The sequence below is a fragment of the Sturnira hondurensis genome, unplaced genomic scaffold (genome assembly GCF_014824575.4).
Source record: "Sturnira hondurensis isolate 20B ecotype Veracruz unplaced genomic scaffold, ASM1482457v3 Scaffold0010128, whole genome shotgun sequence".
NCBI lineage: Eukaryota > Metazoa > Chordata > Mammalia > Chiroptera > Phyllostomidae > Sturnira > Sturnira hondurensis.
The window spans coordinates 642,200-655,211 of NW_028082759.1; the positions used below are offsets into that span (position 1 = coordinate 642,200).

Sequence of the window (13,012 nt, forward strand, 5' to 3'; positions counted from 1 at the left end):
TAGAGTTAGTGTAAGAAAGTGAGCATGATGTCAGTTTTAACTCTATTATGAGAAATTGTACAGTTGTTGTAGCTCCATAGGATCTTGAGAGGAATTAAATGATAGTGAAATTCATTCTAAAGGACAGGTGGATGGTGCTGGTGTTTGATCTGGGGTCCTCAGACCCACCAGTGTTCAATGAAGAGTGTTTTATACTTTGTCAGTAGTGTGTATCTGATAAATTTCTGAGTGGACAGACATGGAGTTACCCAATTGTACCAAATGATAAGTTCAAATAATAGAACCACTAGCAGATGCCAGAATGATTTTAGTTTATGAGGAAAGTTTTCTCGTTGATCCTCTGGCATTACAGTCCTTTATTTTTTCTCTTAAATATTTTTGTTAAAAGGAAGTTCAATAATTTGCCTGGTAGTAATGATGTAAACAAATATGATTTGTTTGAAATCATTTGTGCTTAATAGGGGAACAGTTTTCAATTATTTTCTTATTTGATTTTCTAATTGATTTCTTATTAGACTTTTCAGGTAAAGAATGTGAAGACTCTGAACTGGTCTCTCATTTAATGCCTGGAACTGAGAGCAGAACTGCTGTCTCCCCATTTGCTTGCCTGTCCAACATAACTGATCAAGATTTATTTAATATTAATGTGGTAAATGATGTATGTAAATCTTACTATGAAATTTTCTTTTTAAAAAAATTTCACTTATTTATTTATTTATTTTTAGAGGGGAAGGGAAGGCGAGAAGGAGAAAAAAATCAATGTATGGTTGCCTCTCATGTGTCCCCTGCTGGGAACTGGCCTGCAACCCAGGCATGTGCCCTGACTGGCAATCAAACTGCAATTGTGTGGTTCGCAGGCCCGCACTCAATCCACTGAGCTACACCAGCCAGGGCTTACTGTGAAATTTTCTTTTATCCTATTTATTATTTAAGAGAAATAATTCTATGTGATTATAATACTAGCTAAGTGTCCAGTAAAACAAAGCCTTTGTGTTCTCATTCCAGAATAACAGTTTTTCTTTTTCTGAAGTAGGAAACAATTCTCTTTCTCTTTTTTTACTAATTAAGTAGTTTTAAAAATAGACATTGAATTAGATAATGAAAAGAATGTTGTCTCTCAGTTAATCGTCATGTAGGAATTATGTTGTCGTACTTGTGTGAGTCACTATAGCATAAGCCCTTGCCACTCCAGGCGGGAACCAGAGACCCACAGCATTGGGAATTTATTCCACAGAAATGAGGAATCTTGGGAGCCATCTCAGACAATTGAGCTCAATATACACATCAATGTGAAAAAGACTGATAGATACAGAGAACAGACTGATGGTTGCCAGAAGGAACGGAGGTTGAGGGACTGGGTGAAAAAGGTGAAGGGATTGAGAAGTACAAATCAGTAGTTACAAAATGGTCATGGGGATGTAAAGTACAGCATAGGAAATGTAGTCAATAATATTATAACTGTGTATGGTACCAGGTGGATACAAGAAATATTGGGGGGAACACTTTGTAAAGTGTATGATTGTCTAACCACTATGCTGTACACCTGACACTAATACAAAATAATACAGGGTGTAAACTGTAATTGAAAAAATAATAAAAAAATTTAAAACATGGAATAACAGAACATCGGAGAATCCCTGCTATAAACCATTTGAGGAAGGTTTTGTTTGTTTCACCTTTGTGGTCCTTGCACATAAAACTGGGGAGTGGAAACTCAGTAAGTACATGTCAAGCACCTCCCGACACAAGAGCCACTTCATTTTCTTCCCCAGAAGATTGGCCATAGTAAGACTACCAGTCCTACCTGGACCCCTGGCAGCTTCTCCATAGCATGTTGATGGAGATAAATTCCAGGGACTGTGATTGGCCTAAATTGGGTACTTACATCCCCTCCAAAGAAATAGATGTGTATGGGGAAAAAAGAACAAGCACTATTACTACTCTGTGTAGCTGAAACCATATAAGTTTGGAAACTTGTACAAATATCTTTTCAGGAGAAATGATTTATTGCTAAGGTTAAGTATATTTCTGAGATTATAAAAATGACTATGTCCCTTCGAACTCTGAATAAATTAGATATATCTTTTTTGTGAGTTCAAAAATAGTTTTAATATTTTGGATAATGATCTTTCTTACTGATTTTATTTGGTGATTTATACTAAAGTTTGGAGGACCTTAATGTACTTAATATTTGATGATACTTCATTAAAATATATTGGGTTGTTGTTTTCATTAGCTAGATGTCATGAGCCACAATAATCAAAGTTTGTAATAGATTAAGGCACATCTGAAAAGGAAATGCTAACAATCTGAAATCTCTGCATTCCTCAGGCTATGTTACAAACAATTTATGTGGATGTTACAAAAGTTCCTTTCTTTTACATGACTAAGTATGATATGAATGGAAGGAAGTCTCCACTGAATGGTTATATAATGAATTTCTATAAAAACCGTTCCCTGTCGGCACTCACTTGGGATAACTGGTATGAATTTTTCTATTTTAACATTCTTTGTAGAGGTATATGCACTTGTATAATTCACGTTTATTGTGCTGTGACATTATAACTTATGAGGATGATTTTAAGATGCAAAAATTTAAGAAGAGTCATAAAGATGAATTTTACTTGGAACTACTTTTAAATGTTATTTACTATTTTTTGTTTATTGAGGGGACGTTTACATAACATGAAGTTAACCATATGAAAGTGAACAATTGGGCAGCATTTGATGCATTCATAACGTTAGGCAACATCTACCTAGCTGCTAAACTTTTTCCTTTTCCTAAGGGTAAAATGTGTACCCATTTAAACAGTAGCCCCCCTTCCTCCTTTCCCCCCATCCTCTGCCAACAATCAGTCTGCTCTCTGTCTCTATGGACTGACCTCATCTGAATATTTAAAATAAATGAAATCACATGTGACCTTCTATGTCTGACTTCTTTCATTATAACATTTGACAGTTGTGGCACTGTCAGTATTTCACTGCTTTTTATAGCTAAATAATATTTCTTTGTATGTATATATGCAGTATATTTATGTAGGTGATGCACATTTGGATTGCTTCCTCTTTCGGCTATTGTGAATGGTACTGCTATGAACATGCGTGGACCCGTATTTATTTGAGTACTAGTTTTTAATTCTTTTGGGTATACTTTTGGGAGTACAATTGCTGGGTCATATATAACTCTATATCGAAATTTTCGAAAAACCATTGAAATATTTTCCACAGCAACTGAACCATTTTATGTTACCACTAGCAATATACAAGTTTTCCATTTTCTCCATAATCTCACCACATTTGCTATTTTGATTTTTTAAAATTATAGACATTGTAATTGGTGTGAAGTGATATATAGCTCATTGTGGTTTTGATTTACATTTCCATATACACTGATGATGTTGAACATCTTTCCATATTATGAAAAGATGTATATGTTCTCTGTAAAAATGTCTATTCAAGTGTTTTTTTCATTTATAATTGTGTTGTTTTTCTTTTTGTTCTTGAGTTGTAGTTGTTTATATATTTTGGATAATAGATCCTTATCAGATATATGATTTATAAACATTTTCTCCTTTTCTGTAAGTTATTTTTTATTTCCTTGATAACACCCTTTAATATGCAAAAGTACAATCTATTTTTTTTCTGTTGTTCATGCTTTTGGTGTCATAGCTAAGAATCCATTAACAAATCCAAGCTCATGAAGATATATCCCTATGTTGTCCTCTATGAATGTTATATAGTTTTGGCTGTTATATTTAGGTGGTTAATTCATTTGCAAATACATTTTCTTATACAGTATGTGTTAAGGTCCCATTTTATTCATTTGCAAGTGAGCCTACAATTGTCCCAGCACCATTTTTTTAATTCCTTCCCTACTGAATGGTCTTCATACCTGGTCAAGAGTCAATTGGCCATAGATATATGGGTTTGTTTCTGAACTCTCAGTTCTATTCTGATAGACTACAGGTCTATACATATGCTAGTACCAAACTGTCTTGATTACCATAGTTTTTGTATACAAAAGTGTGAGTCTATGAATTTTGTTCTTTGTATTCAATATTGTTTTGGCTATTCAAGGTGTTTTACAATTCCACATGTATTTGAGGACTGTTTTTTCCACTTCTAAAATGAAGGCTGTGGAAATTTTGCCCTGGCTGGTGTGGCTCAGTGGACTGAGTGCTGGCCTGCAAACCAAAGGGTCACTGGTTCAATTCCCAGTCACGGCACATGCCTGGGCTATGGGCAAGGTCCCCAGTAAGGGCTGTGTGAAAGGCAACCACACATCGATGTTTCTCTTCCTTCTCTTCCTCCTTCCCTGCCCTTCTCCTTAAAAAGAAATAAATAAAGTCTTTAAAAAAAAAGACTGGAAACTTTGATAGGGGTTGCAATGAGTCTGTAGAACACTTTAGATAATATTGTCATATTAACAATAATAAGTCTTTCAATCCATAAACATAAGATATCTCTTTATTTTTTAGGTCTTTAATTTCTCTCAGCAATGTTATAGTTTTCAATGTATAAGCCTTTAACCTCTTTGGTTTAATTTATTTCTAGATATTTAATTTTGGGGATGCTATTATAATTGGATTTTTCCCTTAATATCTTTTTCAGAGAGTAACTTGCTTATTTATAGAAACACAACTGAATTTTTAGCATCAATCTTGTATTCTACAACATCACAAAATTTGTTTATTAGGTCTAATAGTAATTTTGTAGATTCTTCAAGATTTACTATGTATGGGATCATGTCATTTATGAATAGAGAAAGTTTTACTTTTTTAATTTGGATGCTTTTTTTCTTCTTACCTAATTGCTGTGGCTAGTACTTCCAATAAAATTCTGAATGGTAAGAGTAAAATCAGAAATCTTTGTTTTGTTTCTGATTTTTGAAAAAAGCTTCAGTCTTTTATCATTGTTAGCTGTGAGATTTTTCCAAAAATGTCCTTTATACTGTTGAGGAAGTTCTCTTGTATTTTTGGTTTTGCTGAGTGTTTTTATCATGAAAAGATTTTTTTCAAGTGCTCTTTCTGTGATAACTGAGGTGATCATGTGACTTTGTTTCCTTTATTTTATTAATGTGGCATATTATATTAATTAATTTTTTATTCTTTTTAAAAGATTTTATTTATATATCTTTTAGAGGGAAAGAGAAGTAGAGAGGGAGAGAAATATCAATGTATAGTTGCCTCTTGTGTGTCCCCTGCTGGGAACTGGCCTGCAACCTAGGCATGTGCCCTGACTGGGAATCGAACTGCAATTCTTTGGTTCACAGGCCCGCACTCAATCCACTGAGCCATACTAGCCAGGGCTTACATTAATTAATTTTTTATTCTTATTAAATTGTATTGTTATTTTTTAATTGTTGTTCTATCAAAGTGGTCCCAATTAACCCCTGTTGCTGCCTCCTGCCCCACCCATCCCCACCTCTGCTCCCACAGTCAGTCTCCACCCTCTTGTCCATGTCCATAGGTTATTTATACCTGTTCTTTGATCAGATCCTTCCTCTTCTTTCTCCCAATACTCTCCCCCCTGCCCTTCTGGTTGCTATCAGTCTGTTTCCTGTCTCCATGTCTCTGGTTCTATTTTGCTTGCTTGTTTGTTTTGTTCACTAGGTTCCACTTATAGGTGAGATTATACAGTATTTGTCTTTCACCTCCTGGCTTATTTCACTTAACATAATACTCTCCAGTTCCTTCAATGGTGTCACATAAGGTAGGAGATCATCCTTTCTTTCTGCTTTGTAGTATTCCATTGTGTAAATGTACCATAGTTTTTTGATCCACTAGTTTACTGATGGGCACTTAGGCTATTTCCAGCATTTGGTTATTGTGAATTATACTGCTGTGAACATTGGGGTGCATAGGTTCTTTTGAATTGGTGTTTCAGGGTTTTTAGGGTATAATCCCAGCTGTGGAATTGCTGGGTCAAAAGGCAGTTTCATTTTAAGATTTCTGAGGAAATTCCATACTGTTTTCCATAGTGGCTGCACCAGTCTGCAATCCATGCTACAGTGCACTAGGGTCCCCTTTTATCCACATCTTTGACAGCACTTGTCGTTTGTTGATTTGTTAATAATAGCCATTCTAACTTGTGTGAGGTGGTATCTCATTGTGGTTTTAATTTGCATCTCTCTGATAGCTAGTGATGTTGAGCATCCTTTCATATGCCTCTGGGCCCTCTGTAAGTCCTCCTTGGAGAAGTGTCTGTTCAGGTTCTTTGCCATTTTTTAGTTGGACTGTTTATCTTCCTGATGTTTATTCATATGTGTTATTTATATATTTTGGAGATCAAACTGTTATTCAAGGTATTATTGGCAAATATGTTTTCCCATATGGTTGATTCCCTTTTTATATTGATGATATTTTATTTAGCCATGCAGAAGCTTTTTAATTTGATGTAGTCTCCTCTGTTTATTCTTTCCTTTATTTACCTTGCCCTAGAGGATATATTGGCAAAAATATTGTTGTATGGGATACATGGAATTTTACTGCCTATATTCTCTTCTAGGACTTTTGTGGTGGCACAGCTTATGGTTAAGTCCTTTATCCATTTTTTAGTTTATTCTGGTGTACAATGTAAGTTTGTGGTCTAGTTTCACTTTTTTTGTATGTACTTGTCCTGATATCCCAATACCATTTATTGAAGAGGCTATTTTTACTTCATTTTATGTTCCTGCCCTCTTTTGTCTAATATTGATTGACCATAGAGACATGGGTTTATTTCTGGGTTTTTATTCTGTTCCTATTTTTATTTTATTTTATTGATGTATGTGTCTGGTCTCACACCAGTATCAGACAGACTGTTTTGATTATAGTGTCCTTGTAATATAGTTTGATATCAGGAACTATGATCCCTCCTACTTTGTTCTTTCTTAAGATTGCTGAGGCTCTTAGTCCATTTTTGGTTCCATATACATTTTTGAAATATTTACTGTAAATCTGTGAAGTATGTCATTGGTATTTTAATAGGGATTGCATTGAATCTATAGATTGCTTTGGGTAGCATGGACATTAATTGATTTTCTTATGTTGAGTTTTTTGTATTCCTGGGATAAATTTCACAAAGTTGTGATGGATAATCTTTTAAGTATGCTGCTGCTTTCAGTTTGTTGGTATTTTGTTGACAATCTTTGCATCTGTATTCATAAGGGATATTGGTCTATAGCTTTCTTGTAATGTAGTTTGGTTTGATATCAAGGCCATATAGGCTCAAAAAATGAGTTAGGAAGGTTGGTGTTAATTCTTTTTTATTTTTATTTATTTAATTATTTTTCAAGTACAGTTTTCTGTCTATGACTCCCATCCCATCCCACCCCCCGTCTTCCCCCCTCCCTCCCCTTTCCACCCTTCTCAGTTTTGTCCATGTGTCCTTTATGTATGTTCCTCTAAATCCCTCCCCTATTTCCCCTGAAATTCCCTCCCCTCTTCCCTCTGGTCACTGTCAGCCTGTTCTCTATTTCAGTGTCTTTGGTTATATTTTGCTTGCTTGTTTGTTTTGTTGTTTAGCTTCCTGTTCAAGGTGAGATCATATGGTATTTGTCCTTTAACACCTGGCTTATTTCACTCAGCATAATGCTTTCCAGTTCCATCCATGCTGTTGCAAAAGGTAGGAGCTCCTTCTTTCTTTCTGCTGCATAGAATTCCATTGTGTATATGTACCATAGTTTTTTGATCCATTCATTTACTGACGGGCACCTAGGTTGCTTCCAACTCTTGGCTATTGTAAATTGTGCTGCTGTGAACATTGGGGTGCATATGTTCTTTGGGATTGGTGTTTTAGGGTTCTTAGGATACAATCCTAGCAGTGGAATTGCTGAGTCAAAAGGGAAATCCAATTTTAGTTTTCTGAGAAAAAAGGCCATATATGAAAGACCTACAGCCAACATCATACTCAATGAGCAAAAACTAAAATCTTTTCTACTAAGATCAGGAACAAGACAAGGTTGTCCACTTTTACCACTTCTATTTAATATAGTATTGGAAGTTTTAGCCTCAGCGATCAGGCAAGAAAAGGAAATAAAAGGCGTTCAAATTGGAAAGGAGGAAACAAAACTGTCATTGTTTGCAGATGACATGATAGTGTACATGGAAAATCCTATAGACTCTACCAAAAAACTGCTCGAACTAATAAATGAATTTGGCAAAACAACAGGTTACAAAGTCAATATCCAGAAATCAAAGGCATTTTTGTATACTAACAATGGATCAGCAGAAGCAGAAATCAAGACAAAAATCCCATTTGATATAGCAAAATCAAAAATAAAATATCTGGGAATAAACCTAACCAAGGAGGTAAAAGACCTGTATGCAGAAAACTACACAACACTGAAGAAAGAAATCAAGGAAGACACAAACAAATGGAAACATATATAGTGTTCATGGATTGAAAGAATTAACATCATCAAAATGTCTACACTACCTAAAGCAATTTACAAATTCAATGTAATTCTTTTTTAAATGGTAGAATTCACCAGTAAAGCCAAGTTTTATTAGATTTTTCTATATATTTTAAAACAGTTTTGGTAATTTATATATCCCTAGAAATGTGTCCATCTAACATAGATTATCTAATTTTTGGTGTAGAGTCAGTTGTTTATAGTACTCTCATATAATTTAGTTTTTCCTATAGCATAGGTAGTGATGTTGCCATGTTCATTCCTGCTTGTATTTATTTGCATCTTTGTTTTTCTCCTTTGTCGGGCTAGCTAAAGGTTTATCGACTTTGTTGATCTTTTCTGAGGGTCTATATTTGTTTCATTGATCTTCTTTATTATTTTTGTATTCTCTGTTTCATTCATTACCATACTGATCTTTTTCATTCCTTTCCTCTGATAACTTAGGTTTTAGATCACTCTTCTTTTTCTGGTTCCTTAGGGTGTAAAATTAGGCTGTCGATTTGAGATCTTTTATATTTTTCAGCATGGGTATTAACGTATAAATTCTCTGAGCACTGTTTTCTTTGTATCCCCTAAGTTTTTGTGTGTTGTGCTTTTACTGTCATTTGTTTCTAAGTGCTTTCTAATTTTCCTGTGATTTCCTCTTTGATCCATGGTTTGTGTGCTGTTTGATTCCCATATATTTGTTAATTTTTCAGTTTTCCTTCTTTTAATGGTTTGTGGCATCATTTCATTGTGGTATAAAAAGATACGTTGTCTAACTTCAACATTTTTAAATACATTGAAACTTGTTTTGTCTAAACTATGGGCCCTTCTGGCAAATGCTTGACATGCACACGACAAGAATGTATGTTGTTGAATGTAGTAACCTAACTATGTCTGTTAGGTCTAGTTGGCTTATTGTGTTAAGTCCTTTATTTCCTTCTTGCCCCTCTCTCTAGATATTCTACCCATTATCACAAGAGGGGTATTAAAGTATTCTACTGTTATTTTAATCCAGTCAGTTTCTCCCTTTAATCCTGTCAATGTTTTTTGCATATATTTAGGGGCTCTGTTGTTTGGGATCTATACGTTTATAATCATTTTGTCTTCTGGATCAATTAACCCTTTCATCAATATGTAATGTATTTCTTGTCTCATGTAATGGTGTTTGACCCGAAGTCTATTTCCCTGGTATTAGTATAAGCCACCCCAGCTCTCTTTTGTTTATTATTTTTATAAAATATCTTTTTCATCCTTTCACTTTCCATAGCTTTGTGTTTTGGGTTACAAAGTAAGTTTCTCACTGACAGTATATGGTTAGATGATGTCTATATTTTAGATTTATATAATCTAAATGTAAATTTAGATTTATATTTCTGTATGGCCAGTCTTTAACTTTTCATTGAATAATTTAATTTATTTACACTTAAAGTAATTACTGCTGAAGAAAGACTTACTTTTGCCATTTTGGGCACCAACCTTTTCCAGGGCCCCTCCCTCATTCCTCCCAGCACCATGAAGGTATCATAGGATGTTGTCTTCAGGATTATCCCTAAACTGGCAGGAGGTTGGGGACAGGGCGAATAAGATGTCACAAGCTTTTCTATCTTTTCTAAACTTTTTCACTATCTGAATCAAACGTTTGACTATTTTCCAAAGTTCTGACAAAGTTGATTCTGACAGTTTTTGCTTATATACATATTTTTTATGTTTCTGTGGAAGGATTTATCCTTGGAGCTGCCTATACCACATTTTCAGTGACATCACTTGCTTATATTCAGCACTATTTTTAACATATGTGACACACTTAAATTTAGTAATAATAATGTACTACTACATAAAAGAACTACAAGTCAAAATTTTTTTTGATAAGTGATTACCCACTTTACTAGTTAATGTCAATTTAGGACTAAAATAAGCATAGTAAAGAGCTGCAAAGGACATACACACTTCTCTGTAGTCTCTCCATATCTGCTTTTATTTTGTTTGGGGAGAAGTCAGCAATTGGGTGGTAATTTATTTCATTACTGTAGGTTGATAACACACCAAAACCAAATGTATTGTTTTAAATGTACTTTATCTTTTTTTTCCTGTAGGTTAAATATGGGAGATGCTTATCATTTACTCAAGGATTTTACACTTACTGTTCAAGCCATCAGGTATAGTAAACAATTTTGCATTTAAAGATCATATAACCAGCTAAACACCATAAAGTACAAAAAGCAATGATAATAATTAAAACACTTAATCTCTTACAGAACTTCACTGAGTGAATTATGTGATGATGAAGATGACAATGTTGTGTTAGCATTTAAACAACTGAGTAAAGCATTCAGTCAAATCTTAGGAAAAAAAGACTGAATGTTAAACTTTCCCCAACTACTGTGCTCCTGAAAAATAGAGACAGTCAGGAAATTTTCTTGCTCTTCTGTGTTCCAGGAAACTGCAAAGAACCACCCTTTCTAAAATGACTTAGATTAGACTTTCAGATGACCCCCTTGTTTACCTGTGACAATCCTCAACATAACCCTGCAAATCCCCATTCTTTGTCTCATTAAATGCTTGCTGAACTGTTTTCTCCTGCTGACAAAATGCCTGCTGACTTGACTCAGCCAAATTTAGTCTGCCCTTTGGGGAAGGCTTCTCCCTTTCCCACAGACCCTGAATCTGCCCATAGGCCTCTCCTGAAAACGGCCTGGAGGCATTCTCAGATCAAGTTCCTTGATCAACTATCTCAGATCAACTATGCCAAGGAAGGTCAAAGACATTCCCAGACCAGTTGTCCAATCACACCACACATCATGCCATTCCTTCATACCTGATTCTTTCTGGCCTGGTTTCCTTATCCCTAGAAATTAAAATTCTTTTCTGGCTGACCTTCGAGAGTGCTCAAGGTCAGCAGGCTCTGACCTCTGAAGACTCAGAGGCAGAATGATTTTCTTATTTCATTGGCCTTTACCTGTTGCAATAGGCTTTTTTACTTATTGCAATAGTTTTTTTCAAATAAAGTCTCTCATTAAATTTGGATTTGTGTTTGATTTGATTTTCATTCTGTACCAGTGAAATAAAATGGATTACCTAGCTAAAGTATAGATTTCACAATGTATTGACCAATTTATCAAAAGATGTGCTAGTCTTCCCTGACCAGTGTAGCTCAGTTTGTTGGGCTTTGTCCTACAAAGCAAATGATCACCAGTCAAATTCCTAGTCAGGACATGGGTTTAGGTTATGGGTTTGGTGCCCGGCTGGGCATATAGGAGAGGCAGCCGATCAACTGATTGATGTTTTTCTCTCCCATTGCTATTTTTTTCTGTCTCTTTCTCCTTCCCTTCACCAATCTCTGAAAAAAAAATTTTTTAAAGAGATGTCCTAGTGAGAAATTTTTTATTTAAATATTGAAAATCTCATAAAAGTTCTAACAATAGTTTTTCCAAAGAATTTTAGCATGTAAAATAGCTATGCCAAATGTCTCTAATAATTACTCTGTTCAGCTTGAAATGTAATAATTTTTTTTAAGATAGGAACCAAACCCAATTTATTGTACTTATTTATTTTCAATTTTATTGCACTTATTAGAGTGACATTAGTTAATAAAATTACATAAATTTCAAGGGTCAACCCTTGGGAGGGCCTGCACCCCCTCCCTGCAAGAAGGCAGGGGCCCCTCTGAGGCATTGCAGGTATACAGTTGTATAATGCATCATCTCTATATTGTTTCGTGTGTTGACAAAATGTCCTTCTGTCACCCTCTTCTACTTTCCCCACCCTCCTTCCTCTCTGGTAATCACCATACTGTTGTCTGAGTCTGTATGTTTTATTTATGTATTTGTTTTCTTTAATCTCTTCTACTTTATCACCAAGCTCTCCAAGCCCTGCCCCTCTAACAGCTGTCAGTCTGTTTTTGGTATCTATGAGTCCGTTTCTATTTTGGTTTTGTGGTATTTTGTTCATTAGATTCTACATAAAAGTTAAATCATATGGCATTTGTTTTTCTCTGACTGGCTTATTTTACTTAGCATAATAATCTCCATGTCCATTCATACTACTGCAAAAGGTGACATTTCCTTTTTTTAATAAAAAAGTAGTATTGATTGTGTCCATGTCCCACAGCTTTTTAATTCACTAATTAGGTGATGGGCACTTGGGCTGCTTCCAAATTTTGGCTATTGTAAATAATGCTGCAGTGAACATAGAGGTGCGTGTATTCTTTTAAATCAGTGTTGCATGTCGCTTCAGATATATTCCCAGAAGTGGAATTGCTAGGTCATAAGGCAGTTCTATTTTTAATTTTTTGAGGAAACTCCATACTGCTTTCCACAGTGGTTGCACCAGTCTGCATTCCAACCAAGAGTGCACAAGGGTTCCCTTTTCTCCACATCCTCACCGGTACTGGTTGTTTGTTGCTTTGTTGATGATAGCTATTCTGATAGGTGTGAGGTGATATTTTATTGTGTTTTTTTTAAATCCTCCCCCAAGGATGCACTTATTGATTTTAGGGAGAGGGGAAGGGAGGGAGGGAGAGAGAGAGAGAGAGAGAGAGAGAGAGAGAGAGAGAGAGAGAGAGAAACATAGATGTGTAAGAAAGAAAAACATCAATCGGTTGCCTTTCTGAACTGAACCTGAAACCAGGCATGT

General features: G+C 35.1%; 1 protein-coding gene across 1 annotated transcript in view; it reads left to right on the forward strand.

The window, feature by feature from the left end:
• The window catches only part of LOC118995338 (probable ATP-dependent RNA helicase DDX60), an 83,960-nt gene extending 72,556 nt beyond the window's left edge, over nt 1–11,404 (forward strand). The window contains exons 35-38 of the mRNA XM_037058249.1: nt 516–658; nt 2,332–2,483; nt 10,474–10,536; nt 10,636–11,404. Of these exons, the coding sequence (XP_036914144.1) occupies nt 516–658; nt 2,332–2,483; nt 10,474–10,536; nt 10,636–10,738 (461 nt within the window). The 3' untranslated portion in view covers nt 10,739–11,404. The remainder of the gene's footprint in view (nt 1–515; nt 659–2,331; nt 2,484–10,473; nt 10,537–10,635) is intronic.
• Nucleotides 11,405–13,012: the final 1,608 nt, after the last annotated feature.